Genomic DNA, 21,599 nt, shown 5'->3' with positions numbered 1-21,599 from the left:
AAATAAATAAATAAATAAATAAATAAATGTCAGTCAGCTAGCACCACAACACAAGTTTGGACACATGCATGTGCGTACACCTAACAGCAAATAAACAAATAAACAAATAAATAAATAAATGTCAGCTAGCATCACATTCATTAGTTTTTGATTTGAAAGGCGTTTCTGTAGGAATCCCACTTACATTATTAAGAAAATAGAAGGTAAAGATTCCCAGGCTATTTTAACTTATTTCATATAAAGAGTTGTATTTAAGATTTAAAGGACAATTTCCTACCACTCTAAATGACAAACATGGTGCTACAACGTGAGATAGTTATTTATAGAAACCCTCACCCTCTTTTCTTTGCAAACCAGTAGCACCTTCTGCTGCACTTGAACTAACCACTGCGGACAGTTCCGAGAAGCTGCCAGATAAGTTGTCGAGGCTGCTGGCTGCAGAGAGGCTGGATGGGCTGGACGGACCTGAAGACAGAGCATCTGCAGTGGCTCCGGGGCCCCTCACGCCACTGAGCACTTGAGGTTTGTAGCACGTAGGCAGAGCAGAGGGGGGCATGGCTGCTGTCAAGAGTGCACTGACATCATCTGCCTAGGATACAGTACAAGGAGATGCAATCTGTCACGTACATGGTTTACAATTCTTCTATGCAATAAAAAGAGGATAAAACCTAGCAAATTCACACCAGGTCTACTACCATTCGACCCTGAGAAATACTAGGAAACCTTAAAAGTGAAACAAACAGGCTGATATCCAGCTAGCAAATTATCACTAAATAGAGAACACATTTCAGAACACCCTTTCCAGATCACGTCATTAAACAAAGAAACTGCCAGATGTTGCCAAATACGAGGAACAAAATGCCAATTCTGACATCATGACTGAAAGGCACTGAAATTAATTACAGAACTACTAATCTAAATAGTAAGAGCTTTTCAACCCTACTATAATTAACTCTGACATTAGCAACTCAATCTACACAGAACCTTAGCAAACAGACCCATTTGTATTTTTTTAGAAAACAGTGATTCATTACTCAAAATGGAGAAAACCCTGTTTTTTGGTAAAAGATAATTTTAATCAAACTGACAGGATGAAAAACTCTCTAATGACATGCAATTATTTACAATGCTCAAATAAAAACTAAGTAATGGGCTGGATAGATGCCTTAGTGGAAAGGCAGCTACCACTGCCCGATGGCCTGAGTTTAAGCCCTGGCACCCACAAGGTGTAAAGAAAACAGACCCCCCACAGTTTCCCTTTGACTTCTATAGGCATATAGAACACATTCCAGCCTTCTTTTTCCAATAAAAAAAAATGTTAAAAAAGCTAAGTAATCAGTAACAGGGACATTTCTGGGTTATTCATTTAGTGCCCACCCCTGATCTTTCTCTTCCTCCTTAATCTGTGCATCTTTTAACTCCTTATAATTTGTGAGTAGTATTTGCTGACCTACAAATCGCCATTTTTTAAAAGACCATTTATTGGGTACATTTTGATATGTGAAGCTATTTAAAGGCTTTAGATATTATTACAATACTTACTTCTCTAATTAACCAGGTATATTTTATCCCTTATAAATATTGCTACTAAACTTTAGAGGTTGGAGCAGGTTACACCTATTCCACTCTAAAGCTCATGCATGCTTTTGCTCTCTCAAAACCACCTTTAAAATTTTATTCTGTGGGCATATGCACGATTTGTATGTGTATATGAGTGTGCAAATATGTGCACATGGAGGTTAAAGGAGGCTTAGGTGTCGATCCTCACTTTTGAGTTCTCCTGAGATGGTCTCGTCATCACTGTGATACTAGGCTAGTTGGCCTCTGGGTTTCCAGAGGATGCCTCTCTTTGCCTCCTTTCTCCGACATATGTTCATCCTATACATCGAGAATTTACAAGGGTTCTAGGAATTAATTCAACCTCAGGTTCTCATGCTGTGCAACAAGTGCTTTACTAAGTGGTCTACCTCTTTAGGCCCTGTGCATGCTGTCTACAGCTTTTTATCTTCCTTGCCACTCATTCTATTATTGGATGAATCAATGTTTCAGAGGAATAAATTCTGTATGCTTACTTCTAAACCAGCTTGGAACCAAAGAGGTATTTCCAAGAAACCCTCATGCAAATATGGTATGGTTAGTCTGCCTGGAAACATCACTTTAAATCTGAATGCAGACAAACTAAATCAGTTTCATAATTCCAATTGGTTTGAATAATCTCTCTCCACAGAACACACTATCTTTTCCAACTCAAAATGTTTCTGGCAGGGTGTGGCAGCACATGACTGTAATCTCAGCATACTCAGGAGATAGGCAAGAGAGGCATGCAAAGGGCTGGAGATGGCTCAGTAGTTAAGAATAAATACTTTTCTTCCAGAGGACTCAGACTTGGTTTCCAGGAAGCACATCAGCTGATTTATAACCTCCTGTAAATGTTAACTCCAGCTACAGAGGATCTGATACTATCTGGCCTCTGCTGGCACCAGCATGCAAGTGGTGCACATAAACACACACACACACACACACACACACACACACACACACACACACACACACACACACACACACACACACACACACACACACAAATAAATCTTAGGGAAAAAAAATGGGTGAGACTCCAGGTCAGCTTTATGAACAAGTTGCAGGCCAGCCAGGACTTCATAAGATCTTGTCTCATAGATCCAGGGAGGACAAAACTTTGCTTCCTTCCACTTTACTGCTCTGGTTAATGACCTCAGTGGCAGGGGCGAGAAAGCACTCCTGTTCCAGTGATTGACACAGATTTGGGACCTACAAAGGAGGCTCTTTTATAAGCAGCCATGGAAAAAGAAAGAAAAACCTACAGTTTATTTTACAAACCTTAAAAAAATTTTAAGCATTAATTTTATTTATTTTGTGTGCATGTGTGTGTATAGGTGCACGTGTGCCAAGATGCACATGTAGAGGTCAGAAGACAACGAACTTGTAGGAGGCAGGTCTCTCTCCTATCAGGTGGGTCTAGGAATTAAACTCAGGCCTGTTAAGCAACAGTGCAGCAAGCACTTTTACCAGCTGAGCCATCTAGCAGGCCCTCAGACAGCTCTTAAGAGGGTAAGCAGCAACAATGGGAAGAAGTAGCAAGGAAGGATAGACTCTCTGCTAGTACTAGGCTTTGCTACATTGAAGGCAATGCACTTAACTGGGGAAGTTGGTAAGACCTTCAGTCTAGAATATCATGCACTGTAACAGCATTTACAGAGGACCTGGGCTTGTTGTTTCCCAACTACTGCTCGTTTCCCCATATCCAAAGTACTTACTTAGTATACAATAACTGATTAATAACTCTATTATCTACATATCAGAATACCAAACGATTCCTAAATTTAAATTTGGGCTAAAACCATATTCACTATGCAGACATTTTATACATGTCATGTGAAATTTCTGATTTTCAAAGAGCCCATCACTTACTGAAACTAAATCTAAAGGTGTTTGTCCTTCTTGATTTTTAAGAGTAGGATCAGCTCCATGGGCCAACAATAAAGCACAAAGCTGTGTCCGTCCCTTTTGGGCTGCTTCATGTAACGGTGTGAAAGCCCATTTGTCCGTGGCATTGACACACGCATTGTACTTTATCAGCAAAGCTGCTACATCTACATGCTGTAAGAGAAAATAGTCCTGTTACAGGCGGGAATATTTTATGGAACACGTCTACATGCTGTAAGAGAAAATAGTCCTGTTACAGGTGGGAATATTTTATGGAACTTTACTTCTTAAGAAACTGGTTCTGAGCTGGGTGTGCACTCCTGAGGCAGAGACTGGCAGATCTCTGAGTTGGAGGCCAGCCTGGGATACACAGTGAGTCCCAGGACAGCCAGGGCTATGCAGAGAGGCCCTGTCTCAATCAAAGGAAGCCTGGCTCTGTACCTACCCTCTTATTTTCACATGTATTCTGGAAATAAAAAGAAAACCATTTCTTCTCAGCAGCACTGAAATTTATGGATACTTGCTTCAAAATTACAGCTCAGTATTCCAGTCTACAACTCCATGATTTCTAACTAATTCTTGTAGTATAACTGGTGAACATCAATCTACAAACTAGCAGCTTTCCTTACCCAAACTAGAACACTGACAATGGCCAGTGCTGATCAGAATCCTCAGAGGTGCTGGAAATCAGTAACATAATTATTTGATTCTCTAAAGATTCCTGGAAACCTATGGATTTTCTGACAAACACACACACACACACACCACACACACACACACACACATACATACACCCCCCCCCCCCAATATTTCATCAAGTAAGAGACAGGTGCCAAGGACAAAAATATATTGCCATGTTACAAAAAATGCTTATACAGATTAAGAACTAAAACGTCTATGTTGTATAGGTCTTATTTAATTCTTTGTGAAACAAGAAGCCACACCCAGTTCCATGTGCCCTGGGTGACATCCACTTAGAACTTACTCCATACGATGCTGCGTTATGTAAAGGAATGAGTCCTCCTTTGTCCTGGGCATTCACATCAGCTCCATGTTGCAATAAATACTCAGCAACTTCCAAGTTATTATAACCAGCTAATGCAGGGGGAAAAAGTAACATCACTTTCACTATAAATGTAGACAAATCACAAATCACCCACATGCCTAAATATTTATAAATAGACGTTAGTAAATTTTATGTAAATCTGAAGTTAATAGTATTTTACCTTCTGGAAAAAAAAAATCTTCCACTGGACTAAAATGTTAGAAGCTTCTTTTGTTATTAGCTACTGGTTTTGGAGACCTACCAAATTACAGAAAGATGTCTATATTTCCATTTAAAATTTCCCTACTAAAGGCCTTGACTTCAAGGCTGTTACATATAACACACTAAACTCAAGTGTATGATCCAAGTGTCAAAAACCACAGGCAGCCAATCATCTATGTGCAAGCAGGAAGCACGCTTCCTCAGGAGCTGTAGAGACAAGCGTCACTAAGCCTGAGGACAGAGCTTAGGAAATCAAGCAATCTCTCTCTTTCTCTCCCTCCCCCCCCCCCCCAGGTCAGGAGAGTAATCTTAGCATTGCTAAAACCAAACAATAAGCTTACTGCTCTGAAGTATGACACAATCTAGTCACCTCTGCAAGCTCTCTTATGGCAAACTATCTCTAGATACATAATCATAGACAGAAAGTAAGTTTTTAATTTCTCTAATATGAAAATGATAATGAAAGCTTTATCATGCTAATTTTAGTGCACATGTCAACCCTTTGAAGGATTTAAAGCATTAAAATTATCCCAAGGTATAGTATTTGTGTGTATATATGTGTGACTCATGGAAGTGAAATGTAAATAGTGTCTTCCCTACTGCTCTTCACTTTTGTTAGTTTTTGAGACACACCTCTGTGCAGTTCTAGTAAATTTGAAAGATGCTGGGATCAAAGGCATGTGACACCCACCACTCCCACCAACTGTTCTTTCTGAAATAATCAGTACTACAGGAAGTGAGTCCAGGTAATGGCTTAATGCATGAACACACATACTAGTACAGAATGATAACTCTGACAGATAATTTAACTTGCATCTTTCAATTTACTTAGAGGAAATATTTTAAACAACAATAAAAATAAATTATAGGCCTGCTAAAATGGCTCAGCAGGTAAATGTACCTGCTGCTAAGCCAGACAACTTGAATTTGATTCCTGGAGCCCACATGATGCAAAGAACAGACTCTAGCAAGCTGTTTTCTGACTCCAGACCCCATACCACCACCCACCAAAAAATTAAATAATATAAAAATAATCTTAGAGGTTATCATCTTAAATCTTGTTTCCCTTGTTTACCTGCCAAATGTAAAGGTGTAGAATGCCGACCTTGGGTATCACGGCAATTTACATTATCAGGAGAAGACAATTTCTTCACTCTGGCTAAACAACCCTTCTTGGCAGCATCCAGCAAAGCTGCATCACCTCTAAGTAGATCTTGAATATCTGTATCTCCATCTTTAACAAGATCCAGAGGAGTATTACCATCTCTGTTTTTCTTTGTAGGGTCTGCACCATGCTAGGCATGAGAAAAAAGGGGAAGGAGGGAATGGAAGGAAGTGCTTAGTGTTCTGTCACTGAGAAAATAAGGAGAGCAAAGATTGCTATTGTTATTAATGCTTAAATACCATAGGCACCTGCAACACATTAGTAAGTATGTATCGAGAACTAAAGCTACAGTCAAAGTTTTCAGCTATATAATTTTAAATTTAATCATTATTATTTTAGACAGTCCCATATATCCCAGATTGGTCTAAAATTTGCTCTACAGTTGAAGTTGATCTTCACCCATTGACTGGCTTTACCTCCTACACAGAGGTTTATGTGGTGCTAGGAATACATCCCAGGGCCTTGTGCATGCTAGACAGGCACTCTATCAACTCAGTTACATCTGAAGCCCCCGCATTATAATTTTATGAGGCCGCTGACAAGTATGTTCATTGTTAATTGAATTACCATACAATGCATGTTTGCAATTTTCCTTTTTTAAAATACAGCGTCTTGGGGGTTGGCTCAGTGATTAAAAGCACTGACTGCTCTTCCAGAGGTCTTGAGTTTGGTTCCCAGCAACCACATGGTGGCGACAACCATTGTAATGGGGATCCGATGTCCTCTTCTTGTGTGTCTGGAGACAGCTGACAGTGTACTCACATATATGAAATAAATCTTAAAACAAACAAAAATCCAGGGTCTTAACTGTGCTGCCTTGGCTAGACTCTTATAAACTACCTCACTCTGTGGACCAGGCTGGACTTGAACTCACAGAGACCCACTTACCTCTGCCTCCCAGATGCTGTGTTTTAGGGTATGCACCACCACATGTAGCTGCATTTTTCCTTTCTACAAATATTTTATTATGAATCTGTGTTGTAATATTCTACAGCAAAGTATCTGTATCTATTAGACCAGTACCATCACTTTTATAGAAGGTTAAACAAATTTGGCTTATAAACCACATAATGAATCAAGTAATCTGAGGTTAGATTACTAAACAGGGAAGTTGGACAGCAACTATCACATGATAGGTGGCTATATAATAAATCCTATGCTGATACATGTACATTAAAATATAAAAATGTTCATGACATTTTTCTTTGAAATCTAGTTTTAGTATTAGAAAACGGTTTTTTCTACTTTCCTTGGTTTAAGACTCATATTTCTGTTATCTGAAAGATTATCTGAGCACTTTAGGCAACTGCACTGTCCATAGTAAGTACTTAAACATACCTGGAGTAGAAGTTTGCATATTTCATATTTTCCTTTTGCTGCAGCTTCATGTAAAGGTGTGAACTTCCACAAGTCAGCGACATTGACTACTGCTCCATGCTTGACAAGAAGTTCTGCAACTTCATAGTGTCCATAAGAACATGCATTGTGTAAAGGTACAAGACCTCTGAAAAGTTAAAGAAGTGGTTTAATCTCAGTAATTATACTAACCAAATACATTTAATTTCTTAAACTGCCCAATAGAGTATTCTGGTCATACTCTGTACAACCTAAGTCTATGTATGGAAAGCAGAAGACTGTTTATTTTCGGGGGGAGGGGGGATTTCAATATGTCTTAAATACAGAGACTGATAAACATTCACATATAGACAACATCTAGCACTGTGCATTTTAAACAAAAGTAATTTCAAAATAAACAAAAAATTTAGCATATCCTCAATGAACACTGAAAACTTTATTAATCAGTATGAAAATCACAAAAATGAATTTTCCTTGGCAATTATAAAATAACAAGACATTATACAAGTTAATTTTAACGTAAATCCGAGCCATCTGCATGTTTTTTGTTTTTTAAAAGAAAGGGTCTCCCTCATACTGAGCTGAATGTCTCAAACTCCTCAGTGCCCGAGTGCTTGGGGTTTAGGTATGCACCACCACGCTGAGCGTCAACTATTAACGGAATTTATAAGCTATCACTGAACCAATTTTAGGAAGTAAATTATATGTTAAAAAACAGAAGTAGCTTATAATTTATCATAGAAGTCTTCTTGTATTTCCCCGAAATGGTCCTATAAAGGTGTGATGGAAGCAAGGCAGGATCTCTTTCTCACCCTTTGTCTTTAGCATGAACATCAGCTCCATGTTGCAGCAGATATTCTACCACAGACACTCTGTTGTACCCAGCTGCAAAGTGGAGTGGGGTTGACTGGCGTCCTTCAATGTCTCTGCAGTTGACACTCTGAACAGTACAGAGTTTCTGTAGGATTGAACACAGCACACACATTCATTTCTCATGTTTTAACACAATTTAACAGAAATTTCAAATGTCTGCCTTATTTTCTTATTAAATAAGTATTTCAGAAACTATTCTTTTTTTTTTTTTTTTTTTTTTTTTTGGTTTTTTCGAGGCAGGGTTTCTCTGTGTAGCCCTGGCTGTCCTGGAACTCACTCTGTAGACCAGGCTGGCCTCGAACTCAGAAATCCGCCTGCCTCTGCCTCCTGAGTGCTGGGATTAAAGGCGTGCGCCACCACGCCCGGCTCAGAAACTATTCTTATACTAGTGTTTCATTTACTGAGATTTCTTCTGGTCTCATCTATATTTTCTACTTTTTTGAAAGGTAGTAAACTTTACTATTTACACACTGATACCCTTCCTTCAAGTACTAAGTGTAACTTCCATTTGGTGGTAAACATAGTAGTAGCAGCCAGCTAGATCTCAGCAGCAGAGAGGGGAAAAATTCAAAGTCCAATACCCCTATCTATAAGTCAGAATCTGCATTCTAAGCCATATGTAATAGTATATACCTATTATTCCAGCATTGGAAGATGAAGGCAGGAGGGTTATGAGTTCAAAGTCAGCCTGGACTCTTAATACTTCCCAACAAATAAAACCCCATAGCAAATTACATTTTAGTAAGATCTATCTATAAGCATATTAAAAGTCTGAGATATAACACTGTAGATCAGTGGGGCTCAATTTTGATGTATACTGGTCTTATCTCAAAATTTTGTTAAGTCAGTGTCTGGGGTTGTTAATTTGTAAGGGACCACACTTAAGTCAATGACTCATGCTTTACTATATATAATGAAAAAAGAAAATATTTCTGGTTATATGTGATCTCGAAGAACTAAGGAAATAGTCACTAAAACTATTCTGCTGTGTTCTTTGGTTCAGATGAGTAAGTTTAGCTCAATCAAAATTAATACCCCAAATATTCTTAAAGATTATGCAAAGAATTTGGGAGAATAATATAGTTAACAGACTACAATGCTTACAGTCAAAAGAATATCAACATAAAAAAAACAAAACCAGGTAAGTTGAGTAAGCCCCACTAATAGGTTTATCCCAAAGGGAGCTACTGAACTGCAAAGCCCTTCTGAGCTTATGGAACACATCTGCTAGACTTGATGAATGAGGTTCCAGTCCCAAAGCAATGTTTCAGTGGGTCTGAGACCCAATCTAGAAATGAGTATTTCCACTGTGAACCAGCTGTTGGCACATGTAGTTAGTTACCAAAGATCATTTTAATATCCTTTGCTTTAATTTGTCCAGTTACTACAGTCAGGATGCATGAGTTAAAATCACATAGGAGACAAACCTTTGGCATGCCTCTGAGGTACCATCTAGATGATGTTCATCAAGGTAATTAGAGCCACTTATAACTGTGGATGATACCATTCTATGGGCTAGTGTCCTAGCCCGAATAAAAAGAGAAAATGAGCTAAAAATCGACATTCTTTGGTTTTTGCTTCCGGACTGCAGATGCGATGTGAAAAGCTATTAAGCCCCTGCTGTCATGCTGAACACTACACTGTGAGCTGAAATAAACCCTCCTTTCTTAGGTTGTGTCTGTGAGGTATTATAGGTATCCACAAAATAAGGTAACCTGATGAATCAATAGAATGGAATGGGTGTCTTCCTTAATACAATGGCATCATTTTTTTATCTGAGTCCAATTTGTATTTTCAATTTATGTCTTCTTCTAGGCTCCTTCTCAGAGGTTTTATACTTTAAAAAAAACAAACAAACAAACAAAAAAAACCAAAAAGAACAAAAAGCCCTAAAGTAAAACCAAAACCACCATAAAAAAACAACAAAAGGGAAACAAAACTGATCGCAAACTAAGATCTCCCACTCAGCATCCCAGTGCTGGGATCATAGGCCAGGCCACCACTTCTGTTAATGTTTAGTCTTATCTTGTTAAATATGTTAGGGTCTGTAAGTAAATGAACATTTAAAATTCACCATTCTCCTTACTCTCACACACATAAAATCATCTAGTTTAAAATCAATGTCTTTCCCTTAATAAGACACAAATCACTTGACTCATGAACAAATCAAAAGCCTTGTTGCATGTGGTATCTGTATTATTTGCACTGGGCACAGTAGAGAGATCATATGTACTCTTAAAAAATAAACCCAGGGCTGGCAAGATGGCTCAGTTGGTAGAGGTGTAAGCCTGGACGCCGGGGACTGGGAGCTGGAGCCTCTGAAGAGGACGCACAGCATGACCCTCCCAGCACTGGACCCATTTAAAGCATCACTCAACAACCTCTCAGAGCTCTGCAGTGAGACCAACATTTTTAAGTCTTTTTTGTCGTTGCTGAGACAGGCTCTCACTGTGTAAAGCTGACAGACCTCTTATGTGGACCAGGATGGCCTTAACTCATTCATGTTCCACAGTGCTGGGACTAAAGGCTTATCTAGCTTGTATTTCTTTAAAAATAGAAATGTATAGAAAATCTACTGAGTAGAAATTTGATAAAATTATTTTGAACAGCCATTCTACCACACATTAGGCAATATAAAACTTAGTACATACAAGTGCTCTCTCAAATTTATTGTAGTCTAGTTTTGAAAAGTCTTTATGGGGGCAGGTGAGATTTTACAGGGGCAGGTGAGATGGCTCAGCGGCTAAGAGCACTGACTGCTCTTCAGAAGGCCCTGAGTTCAAATCCCAGCAATCACATGGTGGCTCACAACCACCCATAATGGAATCTGGCGCCCTCTTCTGGTGCATCTGAAGACAGCTACAGTGCACTTATAATAAATAAATAAATAAATAAATAAAAGAAAATTAAAAAAAGAAAAAGAAAAAAGAAAAGTCTTTAAGGAGAAGGAAAAAAAAAGGCTTTCTCCCCGGCTAATTTTAAAAACTGAAACAACATTTAATGCAGCATTAAAGAATTATTTAGTTCATGAAATAGATGAGTCAATTTCTTACTTTTATTTTAGTCCTGTTCTTTCATACATCAGGCTTTTGGGTTATTTCCCTAGGCAGACACTTCTGTACAGACCATGAACACACAGTATAGGCAGTAAGACATCAATGTGTGTGTGTGGCACAAGTCAAAACAATGTCTGAGGGAGGGTGACTCTGAGGGGACTACTGCTGGGACGGGACAGACAAGAAACTGGGTACTCTGTGGGAGAAAAGAACTTTCCAGCCCAGCTGGGTAAGACTGCATGTTCGAGCAACACCAACACTGCTCACAGTACAAGCAACGGCTCCACAGGCAGACGGGATAATGAAATGAGTGAACCAGAATGAGCCTGTGCACACAAGGAAGGGCACTTGGTTCCTTTTATTTGTGTGTCATACTTAAATAGTACTAGAGAGCAACATGACACGCTTTCTTCTTTCTCCTGGTATTGCTTTTAGACAGGGTGTTCCTAGGTAGCTCAGGCTCTCTTTCTAACTGTTAAACCTTCTATCTCAGCCTCCCTAGTATCTGGAAAATAGGTGTACACTATTATGCCCAGTACATATTTCTCCTTAAAATACTTTTATTTAAAAAAGGTTATTCTGCGTGTGTGAATGTTGTCTGTCTGTCTGCTCCACACGTGTGCCCGGTGCCCTCGGAGGTCAGAAGAGGGTGTTGCACCCTAGAATCACCATGTGGGTGCAGACAGCTGCATCTGACACTACATGAAGAACATTAAACTGGTGAATGTGATTGTCCTCTAACATATAGCTAGCTAATGTTCCCCCCACTGCTATTTCTTATTTCCTACTGCAAAGGAATTGGTATTTTTATCTTTTAATAAAGCTCTTTCCTGTTAACAGCACAGATTTATTAAACAACGCCAAAACAAAAAAACAAACAAAAAACTAAAGAGTAAGAGAAAATTGATTGTTTGTATCTTACTTTTACAGTTTCAACGTCACCAGCCTTTGCAGCTTCCAGCAGCTGTCTGTCCGCCTCTGAGTGACCTAGTGAGGCGCCCTCTGAAGAGAGAAGAGTGGTTAATTCCACCTGGAAGGAGACCAAGCTTCAAGGGTCATCATTTACAAAACCAGGTTTTGAGTTTGCTAGCTTATGTAGTATTGCCGCAGTGAAAAACCACTAACTACGACTACCAAAACTTTTGAGAATATAGACTGAGCAAAAGATATACACGTGCTAACTATAAAATGTCATTTAAGACGTATAAAGAAACACAACCAAAGTGTTAAACAAGCCATGTGCAAGCACTGGTAGAAATCTAAACATGGTTTTGCCATTAACTTGTTTTCTGAACTGGCACAAATTACTTTTAATTTCCTGACCCTCAGTTTTTTTTTTCAAATTTAAAGAGTGAAGTTGGGCTAGCAAGTAGCTTAGTCATTATCAGTTTAAAATTCTGTCTAATTACTCAGTTAAAAATTCTGAAAGAGTATATACAACAAAGGAAGCCCCAGGTAAAGACTGAATTATAAAAATTAAACCTTGAAAGAACTGAAAGAATACAGAGATAAATATTTACATCTTAAGATAAACATTTAGAGTAGTATATCAAAGGAAGAACCAGTGGCAAAACTCCTGTAAAAAAAAATAAAATAAAAAGCTGGGCGTGGTGGCGCATGGCTTTAATCTCAGCACTTGACAGGCAGAGGCAGGTGGATTTCTGAGTTCGAGGCCAGCCTGGTCTACAAAGTGAGTTCCAGGACAGCCAGGGCTATACAGAGAAACCCTGTCTCAAAAAAAAATAATAATAATAATAAATAAATAAATAAATAAATAAGTAAAGCCAAGGACAAAAATCCAAAGACTTACACTGTAACATGGTGTCAGAAGAACCATACATACCCAAGATCTAAAATCAAGCAGGCCCAGTGTTTAGGGAAGTCACCAGGATTGCTGTAGTAGAAAAACCCCATCTTTTAATGCCTTGCTCTAAAAAACAGCAATGATCACATTTCACTTGCCTAAGAGCTTCTAAGACACCCCCACCCGACTCTGGTATGGTGGGTGTGTACTAAATATCCGAGGGAGCACTAAGCTTACGACCCTTCAACCTCAGTCTCTCCAATGCTGGGATTAACAGTAGTTTCTCAATGCTCAGCTTCTTAAACTTGAAGGGGGGGCGGGGGGGGGGGTGGAGAAAGAAGGAAAGGGATGGAAAAGGAAGAAAGAGAGACAAGACAGGGTCTACATAACCCTGTTTGTGCTGGAACTCAAGAGTTGTACCTGCCTCTGTGACCCAAGTACTAGAGTTAAAGTTGTGTACCACCATGCCTGGCAAATCAGCCCTATAAACTTTAAAACGTGTGTGTATTTACACAGAGAAACTGGGCAGAGTATGCTACTGAACAGAAGTCATAATTATCATTTAATGACATTTAAGTATCAATATAATGAGCTAAGAATAAGTTAAGATAGCTAACATTTCTGTTTATTACCAACTCTTACACAGCACACCTGCCATGTGAAGAATCTCAAAGGTTAATCTTTGCCCCAGAACGTCACGGAAGCTCTTACTACCTTGGAGCAGCTGCTGCACATTTTCATTTCCCATTTGCAAGGCGGTGAAACCCTGAAGGGATATGATGTTTGGATCACACCCATAGCTCAGGAGCAGGCGGCAGGTCTGCAGGTGACCACAGTGTGCAGCTCTGTGTAATGACGTCTGTCCAAGACTATCCAAAGCATTAACCTTAACAAGGCAGAAAGAAAACACTGAAATTAGCATGGTGGTGCATCACCTGAAACCATCCAGTTGGCTACTTAGCACTCACTACTAAAAGTCTCACTTTAAAGGTAAAAAAAAAAAAACCAAAAAACACCAATAACTGTCTAGTGCCAAAGTAGGCATTTTTTTTTTTTCTTCTCAGAACTAGAGTACAAATTCACCAATCATGATCCCAGTCCATGAAGACTGGGATCAGAATGAAGATAAGATCCTACTTACAATGTGGGTTGTCAAGTATAGTAACTTTATATATATATATATGTTTAAGTTAGGTGACCACAGTGTGCAGCTGTGTAAAGATGTCTGTCCAAGCATTAAAGCGTTTATAATTTCACCCTATCTAGAACTAGACATTAAATGAAAAAGCTGCATCTGTGAAAATTTATGGGTCTTTGAGGTACAGAATTTTCATGACTGACTCCAAGATAAACAGCCAGGGACAAACATGTTCAGGGCCGAGTTAGTGTTAAAATACTCACTCTTTCTTACTTATCTTCTACACCATGTATCACGTATAGTATGTATTATGTGAATAGCATGCTGTATACACACAACAGAATATTTGCCAGCAATACACAGGAACTGTTGACATGGTGATCCATCTCCAAATCACTAGCCTTAAAGAGCACACATCTGTGACAGACAAATCTCAAAATGGCTGTGACTGTTAGGGGTACAGACTGCTTAAGATGAAGCACTGCTGTGGACTGCACTTAGGGACATTCTGCCACTCAGCTATCCACCGCTCACTTCTGCCTTAGCCTGTCCTTTAATAGGTTTGGATGCACCAATGTACACATTTGTTATAATTCAGCAAATATACAATGAAGACTTATATATTTCACCCCCTATAAATTTTGTATTTAAAGAAAAACCATATAAACAGCATATCAACTCTAGTGATGTATATACACAGAGTATTTAATATGTGCACAGCAATCTGAAAATTTGTCAAGAAATAAGGCATGTTGGTAGATATGGAATATGACATAGCTGGTGACAGTATCCACATAACTATTATATTCTTTCAATTTGGCTGTATCTTTGAAACTCTTTACAATAAGATTACCTCTAAGAGTATCTTATTTCCACTTTGCCTCCTTACCATGAAAATATTTCTTCAGTAATTAACCAATCCTATGTTCACCAGTGTCATGTCATCAGAGAATAAGTGAAGATGGATGTAGCAAGACCTCAATGAGCACAAACAATGTGAGAGTCTATGATAACAGAACTGAAAACCCACTTAAAACGCTAGGGGCCACCTTTACTCACATTCCAAATCATAGTTTTGAAAAATATCTCCTGGGCTGGTGAGATGGCTCAATGGGTAAGAGCACCCGACTGCTCTTCCGAAGGTTCAGAGTTCAAATCCCAGCAACCACATGGTGGCTCACAACCATCCATAACAAGATCTGACTCCCTCTTCTGGATTGTCTGAAGACAGCTACAGTGTACTTACATATAATAAATAAATGAATCTTTAAAAAAAAAAAAAAAAGAAAAAAGAAAAATATCTCCTGAGAGCTTTGAGTAATAGCCATACGGGTAAATAATGTTGCTAGTTTGCCTGAGACTTTCTCAGTCTTCACACTATCATATGGGTTGTTCTCTTGTTACAACTGTCTCACTAAGTCTAACAACTCAGGTTCAAGGTACGTCTATACACTTTTCAGAAGTAATGTGCCATACGTAAGACAAAAGCAGTCAACAGGAAGGCACAGAGCAGACAAATGAGGATGCCAAGCAGTCAAGCAGAAATGAACTTTATTTTATTCAGTAACTTACAGTAGGAAATTAAAAAAAAAAATCACAGTTATACATTATCAACTTCTCGAAATCAGAGATTAGGACATTAAAGGTAACAGAAAAAGAAACTGAAAATTCTAAGTGACTCCTTGAGTGGGTAGAAATCCAAGGAAGGGGGGCTGGAGAGATGGCTCAGTGGTTAAGACCACCGACTGCTCTTCTAGAAGTCCTGAGTTCAATTCCCAGCAACCACATGGTGGCTCACAGTCATCTGTAATAGGATCTGACGCCCTCTTCTGCTGTGTCTGGAGACAGTGACAGTGTACTCATATACATAAAAATACATAAATCTTTAAGAGAGAGAGAGAGAGAGAGAGAGAGAGAGAGAGAGAGAGAGGGAGAGAGAGAGAGAGAGAGACCCAAGGAAGGACAAGGACCTGCAGAACCCAGTGAGGAAAAGGTCTCAGGGCCAGCCACTGAGGGCCTCTGTTCTTTCTTTCTCCCCACTTACAGCAGCTCCATCTTTGTACTATACTGAATTTTCATTAAATTTTTTCTTTGAGCAAGGCAAGTCTTTGGAAACTATTGTCATTTCTGCCCTGTACGCGCGCGTGCGCGTGTGTGTATGTGTGTGTGTGTGTGAGAGAGAGAGAGACACACACACAGACAGACAGACAGACAGACAGACAGACAGACTATGTGTGGACAGAGCACGGGTAAGTCAGGCCATCTTTGGGACTGAGCTCTCACCCTCTATCTACCGTCCTGACACAGGATCTTCGTGTTGTTTCTGCACCTCTGCTAGGTGGCTGGTGATCTGGCCAATTTCCAGTCTGTCTCCCATGTATCAGGAGGAACACTGAGACTACAGATGCATGCCACCACATCTGGCTTTTCATATGGCTTCCAGCTGATTTAATCAGGTAGTTAGGCTTGAACAGCAAGTATTTTGCACACTAGTCCATTTCTCTGGACTCATTACTAATTATATTTTAAAGTTACTGAGTAACAAAATGACTTACAGCTTTGATGGAAGTGTTACTCAAGGGGTAAAGTGCTCTGTATACAAATGCCAATTAAAGAATGTTAATTTATCAACATGGTTACATATGTTGTTTTTAGTCAAATTATTCCTTTGCATTCATTCAAGTTCTTTGTCTTAGTTACAGAAATGGTCAAAGTGCAAACTCTACTGGTAAGTAAGAAGGTTTTTATCATACTAACCAAGGAATTTCAGATGTGATCAGAAAAGAAAATTAGGGTAAGATTGGTATCCTGCTGAGATAAGAGGTGCCTGAGTGTATAATAATAAGAAAAAGTCAAGGATAACTTTCATCAGTGGATCAGAAGTGGAATGGAGAAGAAGAGACATAACAGAAATAATGTACATATGAATAAATGCATACATTTTCTAACAGTAACAAAAACTAGATTTGGTCCACAGGAATTTTTTAGTCTGTCTCTGTGCACCAAGGTGTGTGTGCATGCTTGAAAGTCAACAGCCTGGGGTGTGGCTCCCCCCTCTTCCTGACTTGAGACAGGTTCAGTGCTGCACACAGCAGGCCAGCTGTCTGTCACAGGAGTGTTATCACCTCCTGCTTCGTGGGTTCTGGGGATCTGAATTCGGGTCCTTACAACTGCATGGCAAGTGCTTTACTCCCCAGCCTAGGACTATTTTGAATTGTAAACTAAGAGAAAAAAAGATTTTTTTTTGGTACAGTGAATAGTTTAAGGAGCTAAATATCCACTACACAGAAATTAACTCACTGGATTACCAAAGATGACCAGAAATGGGGTATACCTTTGCTTCATGTTTCACCACTACTTCAACAACATCATTGTGAGCGTTCTCAGAAGCCACGTGCAGAGGAGTCAAGAATCTTAAAGACAAAAAGCCAGCCACACAGTAAGTATGTTTTCTGTACCAAAAAAAAAAAAGAAAAAAGAAATAAATAAAAGGCAATACCCACTAGTTAAAAGTGTACTTACTCTTTAGTCTTTTCGTTGGTGTTTGCTCCCTTTCTGAGCAGCAGTTCACATATCTGCTTTCTTTTGGGATATGGAGATGCAGCAGCACAATGCTAAATAATTCAAATTGCAGCATTAATCAAGTACCATAGAGAACGGTTTTCACTTTAAGAATATTTGTGCTTCCAATCAAGGATAATAAACACAGTAAATTTGCTCTTGAAGTATTTTCTATTGGAGAGAATCTGTAGTAACTACAAATTCTGGCACGGCAGGAAAATCCTACAGATCAAATAATATGCTACTAAATATTCTGGTTAAATTTTGTCCTGTAGTTTTGAAAAAGCCATTACTGATAGGATGAAAAATGCTACATCTAAAAGGTAAGATTCAAGTGTCGGCATTTCTTCTAGAGACGGCAGACAAGTGTTCTACCGCTGGACTAGCTGTCCTTAGTCCCCCATCTGTTTTGTTCTGAACTCTGCTGGTTTAACAGCACAGATGGGATCGATGCTAAGCTGAGGACCTTCCTTATCTCATCGCCTCAGCAGAACAAGGAGCTCCAATTACCTGTGTGACACCCTGTATGGCTTGTGGCTACAGCATTTCTGAGTATCAAAGAGGGAAAGAGGCAGGAGGTAGGGATTTGCCTTTTATAAACCTAGTATCTATAGTTACGGCACAAATCTTTATAATCTTAACATCCAAGAAAATACTCAAGTATACAGGTATTCTGTCTGATTGATAATTGACTAAATCAATGTGCATATTTGTTAGAACCAATATCTGAAAGTCCTGGGTTAAAAATTCTGGTTAAGCCGGGCAGTGGTGGCGCACGCCTTTAATCCCAGCACTTGGGAGGCAGAGGCGGGCAGATTTCTGAGTTCGAGGCCAGCCTGGTCTACAAAGTGAGTTCCAGGACAGCCAGGGCTATACAGAGAAACCCTGTCTGGAACCTCTCCCAACCCCCGCCAAAAAATAATAATTTTGGTTAAAAATTTAAAGCAAAGTTGTTCTATACATCTAAGTATATAGCGATCATGAAATCTGTTCTCCTATTATTAGTCGTGAACTGTCAGTTTCTCATAATTGTGTTCCTGATTCATTCTTTGATTTTACTGCAGTCACCAAAAGCATTCCTTTACCATCAAAATAAAAGCCACGTCTAACTGGTATACAACAGTTCTTTTGACACAATAAGGGTTCTAAGCACAAAACCTAGAGATCATTTATTTCCAAGAACTTTTTATTAAACCCATCACAAATGAGACCCCTACTCTTCTGTACCCTAGGGAAGGGCCTGCAATCTCTGGGAACTGAGAGGACACTGCCATACACAACAACTACCCGTGAACACTTTTTAGTGTGTTTTAAGGTTGAAGACAGGATGCTGCATAACAGGATACGTAGAGGAAACAACACACAACATTCTGTTATCTGTACTGTTTTGCTTTCACTACCCAAGGCCAACTATGATCTGATATTACACAGAAAAGTTTCAGAAATAAACATGATTCTGAAAAGCGTGATGGCATCCTGTACACAATGCTAGGACGTGAGTCACCTCTCTGTCCCAGTGCACAGACAGGCTGCACATGCTGCCCGCTCCTTAGTCACTTTACAGCTGTCCGTTATCACTGGATCAACTGAATGTGCTTGTGTTCAAGAAATGCTTATTCATACTTACTTAGTGGCTCTACAGTACAGGGATAGCTCTGCTGGCAATTATGGTACAAGAAGCTATAATCACTTGTTTTAACTGGAAAGTTTCAACTTAGTAAGAACAGAAGCGCTGTTAGGAAACCTCTACTTGCAGTACCAGAAGAGCTTCAGAACACAAGAGCTACTGGCATGATTGTTAATCTTACTGTACATAATATATAAACTACTGCAGGTATGGACGTGGAAGAAAATGATGACATAAGTAGGGTTTAGTACTATCTGTGATTTTAGGCAGTGACTGAGGAATTGCAAGATATCCTCAGATGATGGGTTTAAGTGTGATTTTTCACACTAGAAACTTTTCCATGTTAATCTTCTTGAGCTTCCCCATACCATTTTAATACTGCTATGGTTCTAAGTTTTTGGTTAACATTTTTATTAGTGTAGAGCTTTCTTTTTTTTGGTAAGTGGCAGATTTCAGTTTCTATTAAGGCACAGGGAAGCAGCAAGGTGTTACCAGACGACCTACTTTCCTTCCCTTCCCTTCCTTTCCTTCTAGCTTTCCTTTCATTCCCTTTTCATTTCCTTCCCTTTCCTTTCATTCTCCAGCCTATGTGGCAGTTTTACTATTTCTCTTGGAACTGCTACTTTCAGGGTAGCCTGTGCCTCCCCTGTATTTCACCACTGACCTCTGCTAGCTCTGAGGCTTCACTATTCACAACTTTATTAGTTTCACAGAGGACACTTCCCTCACCCCAGGCACTGCCTCTGTTTGATTTTTGAGTCTTGCTAGTGTGGTTCAGGCCAGCTTCAAACTTGTGGTCCTTCTACCTTAGCCTCCTAGACCCTGGGATTACAGGCACACACTATCATCCCCAGCTTGTTAAGGGAAGTAACTCTTAGATACTTTATTCAAACTCGTGGAAAACCACAAATGACCAATTACATGTTATATCAATAATAAAAATTTACATAAAGCATACAAGGACTTGGATAAATTTTTTCTCTAGATGGATTCTTAAACTACTAATATGTTTTGTGGGGCAAGGTTGTTATTTTTCTACACTATTTAAATTCTTTTTTTAAATATACAGATGGGTAACTGATTTTAGTTCAATGTGTTAACAAATGGTTATTTCAACATGTGACAGGCTAAGGCAGGAATATCACATATACAAGACCAATCTGGGCTAATGTAGCAAGATACAAGACTCACAAATTCAAAACAACAACAAAAACATCAACCAGCAAACCAACAAACAAAGGAATATTTTAAAAACAGTACCATCACTAAAATCAGACATTATGACTACTTTTGGGTTATGGTATGTATTTTAAAAGCTTAAGTTTGAAACATTACCAGTGCTGTTTCATGTGTCTGAGGATGTTTGAAATTCACCATTTCCAGAGAAAGATGTTTTTTGATTCTTGTAACATCAGCTTCTCGTGCAGCTTGCAGCAATGAATGGCCTTTAAATTCATCTAAACAAAGAAGCATTTACGTCTACATGAAACTTATCATAGTAATAAAGCTTGCCTAGTAATATTTTTAAATTATTTTCAAATAATCTCCAAAAAGTCTCAAAATTAAGTCTCAAAATTAATATAACTACTGATAACAATAATTAATAACAGACACAATGGCATTCTAGTTCCCTTCAATTCATTCTCAAGTATACATAAGCTTAAGCCATGGCAGATCCATGGTCTATTGATATTTTCTAATTGGATTTGAGACATTAACAGTTACAAAGGATGAGCACAATTGCACTAGCACACAGTGGTAGGAGACAGTCTTGCTCATACCCACCTGTAGATCTAACACATTGGCTTGTCAAGTTTTTCACAGGATAAACAAAATTAAGGAATGTATTTCCTCTAAGTTTCTCTTTTACTTATCTGACTTGTAAAATCGCTATCATTTACTGCTCTAGAATAATTTTAGATCATGCTGCTCATGTATATGTAATAATACTACATCTGAACCAAGTGCTTATTTCTTTTTTTCTCGCTAAGATTTATTTACTTATTTACCTTTGGAAGAGCAGTTAGTGCTCTTAACTGCTGAGCTACCTGTCCAGCCCCCAGAATCTAAATTATTAACTATACTAAAAAGAAACAGAGACCCATCCATAGAGAACATAGTTTACTCTTTAAACATTCCCAAAAGTAAAACTGAAAAGGAAAAAGAGCTGAGTCATGTATCTTAGCTGATAGCAAACTTTTTCTTTTCTTTTTTAAAAGATTTATTTTATTTATATGAGTGCACTGTAGCCGTCTTCAGACACACCAGAAAAGGCCAAATCAGATCT

At 38.8% G+C, this 21,599-nt stretch overlaps 1 protein-coding gene across 4 annotated transcripts in view; it reads right to left on the bottom strand.

The window, feature by feature from the left end:
• The window catches only part of Tnks2 (tankyrase, TRF1-interacting ankyrin-related ADP-ribose polymerase 2), a 59,349-nt gene that overhangs the window by 13,654 nt on the left and 24,096 nt on the right, over positions 1–21,599 (bottom strand). The window contains exons 9-19 of one of the 4 annotated variants that reach the window (NM_001163635.1): positions 20,648–20,769; positions 17,647–17,738; positions 17,459–17,537; positions 13,701–13,872; positions 12,105–12,184; positions 8,066–8,211; positions 7,236–7,401; positions 5,808–6,027; positions 4,451–4,560; positions 3,451–3,639; positions 337–589 (exon numbers count right to left, since the gene is read on the bottom strand). In NM_001163635.1, coding sequence (NP_001157107.1) covers positions 337–589; positions 3,451–3,639; positions 4,451–4,560; positions 5,808–6,027; positions 7,236–7,401; positions 8,066–8,211; positions 12,105–12,184; positions 13,701–13,872; positions 17,459–17,537; positions 17,647–17,738; positions 20,648–20,769 — 1,629 coding nt within the window. Of the gene's footprint in view, positions 1–336; positions 590–1,412; positions 2,805–3,450; positions 3,640–4,450; positions 4,561–5,807; positions 6,028–7,235; positions 7,402–8,065; positions 8,212–12,104; positions 12,185–13,700; positions 13,873–17,458; positions 17,538–17,646; positions 17,739–20,647; positions 20,770–21,599 lie in introns of those variants that run through there. The other 3 variants (XM_011247382.3, XM_006527409.4, XM_006527408.4) reach the window with 3 other exon arrangements.

This window comes from Mus musculus, chromosome 19, assembly GCF_000001635.26.
Source record: "Mus musculus strain C57BL/6J chromosome 19, GRCm38.p6 C57BL/6J".
Taxonomy (NCBI): domain Eukaryota; kingdom Metazoa; phylum Chordata; class Mammalia; order Rodentia; family Muridae; genus Mus; species Mus musculus.
This window is presented reverse-complemented; position numbering and strand designations above follow the sequence as displayed.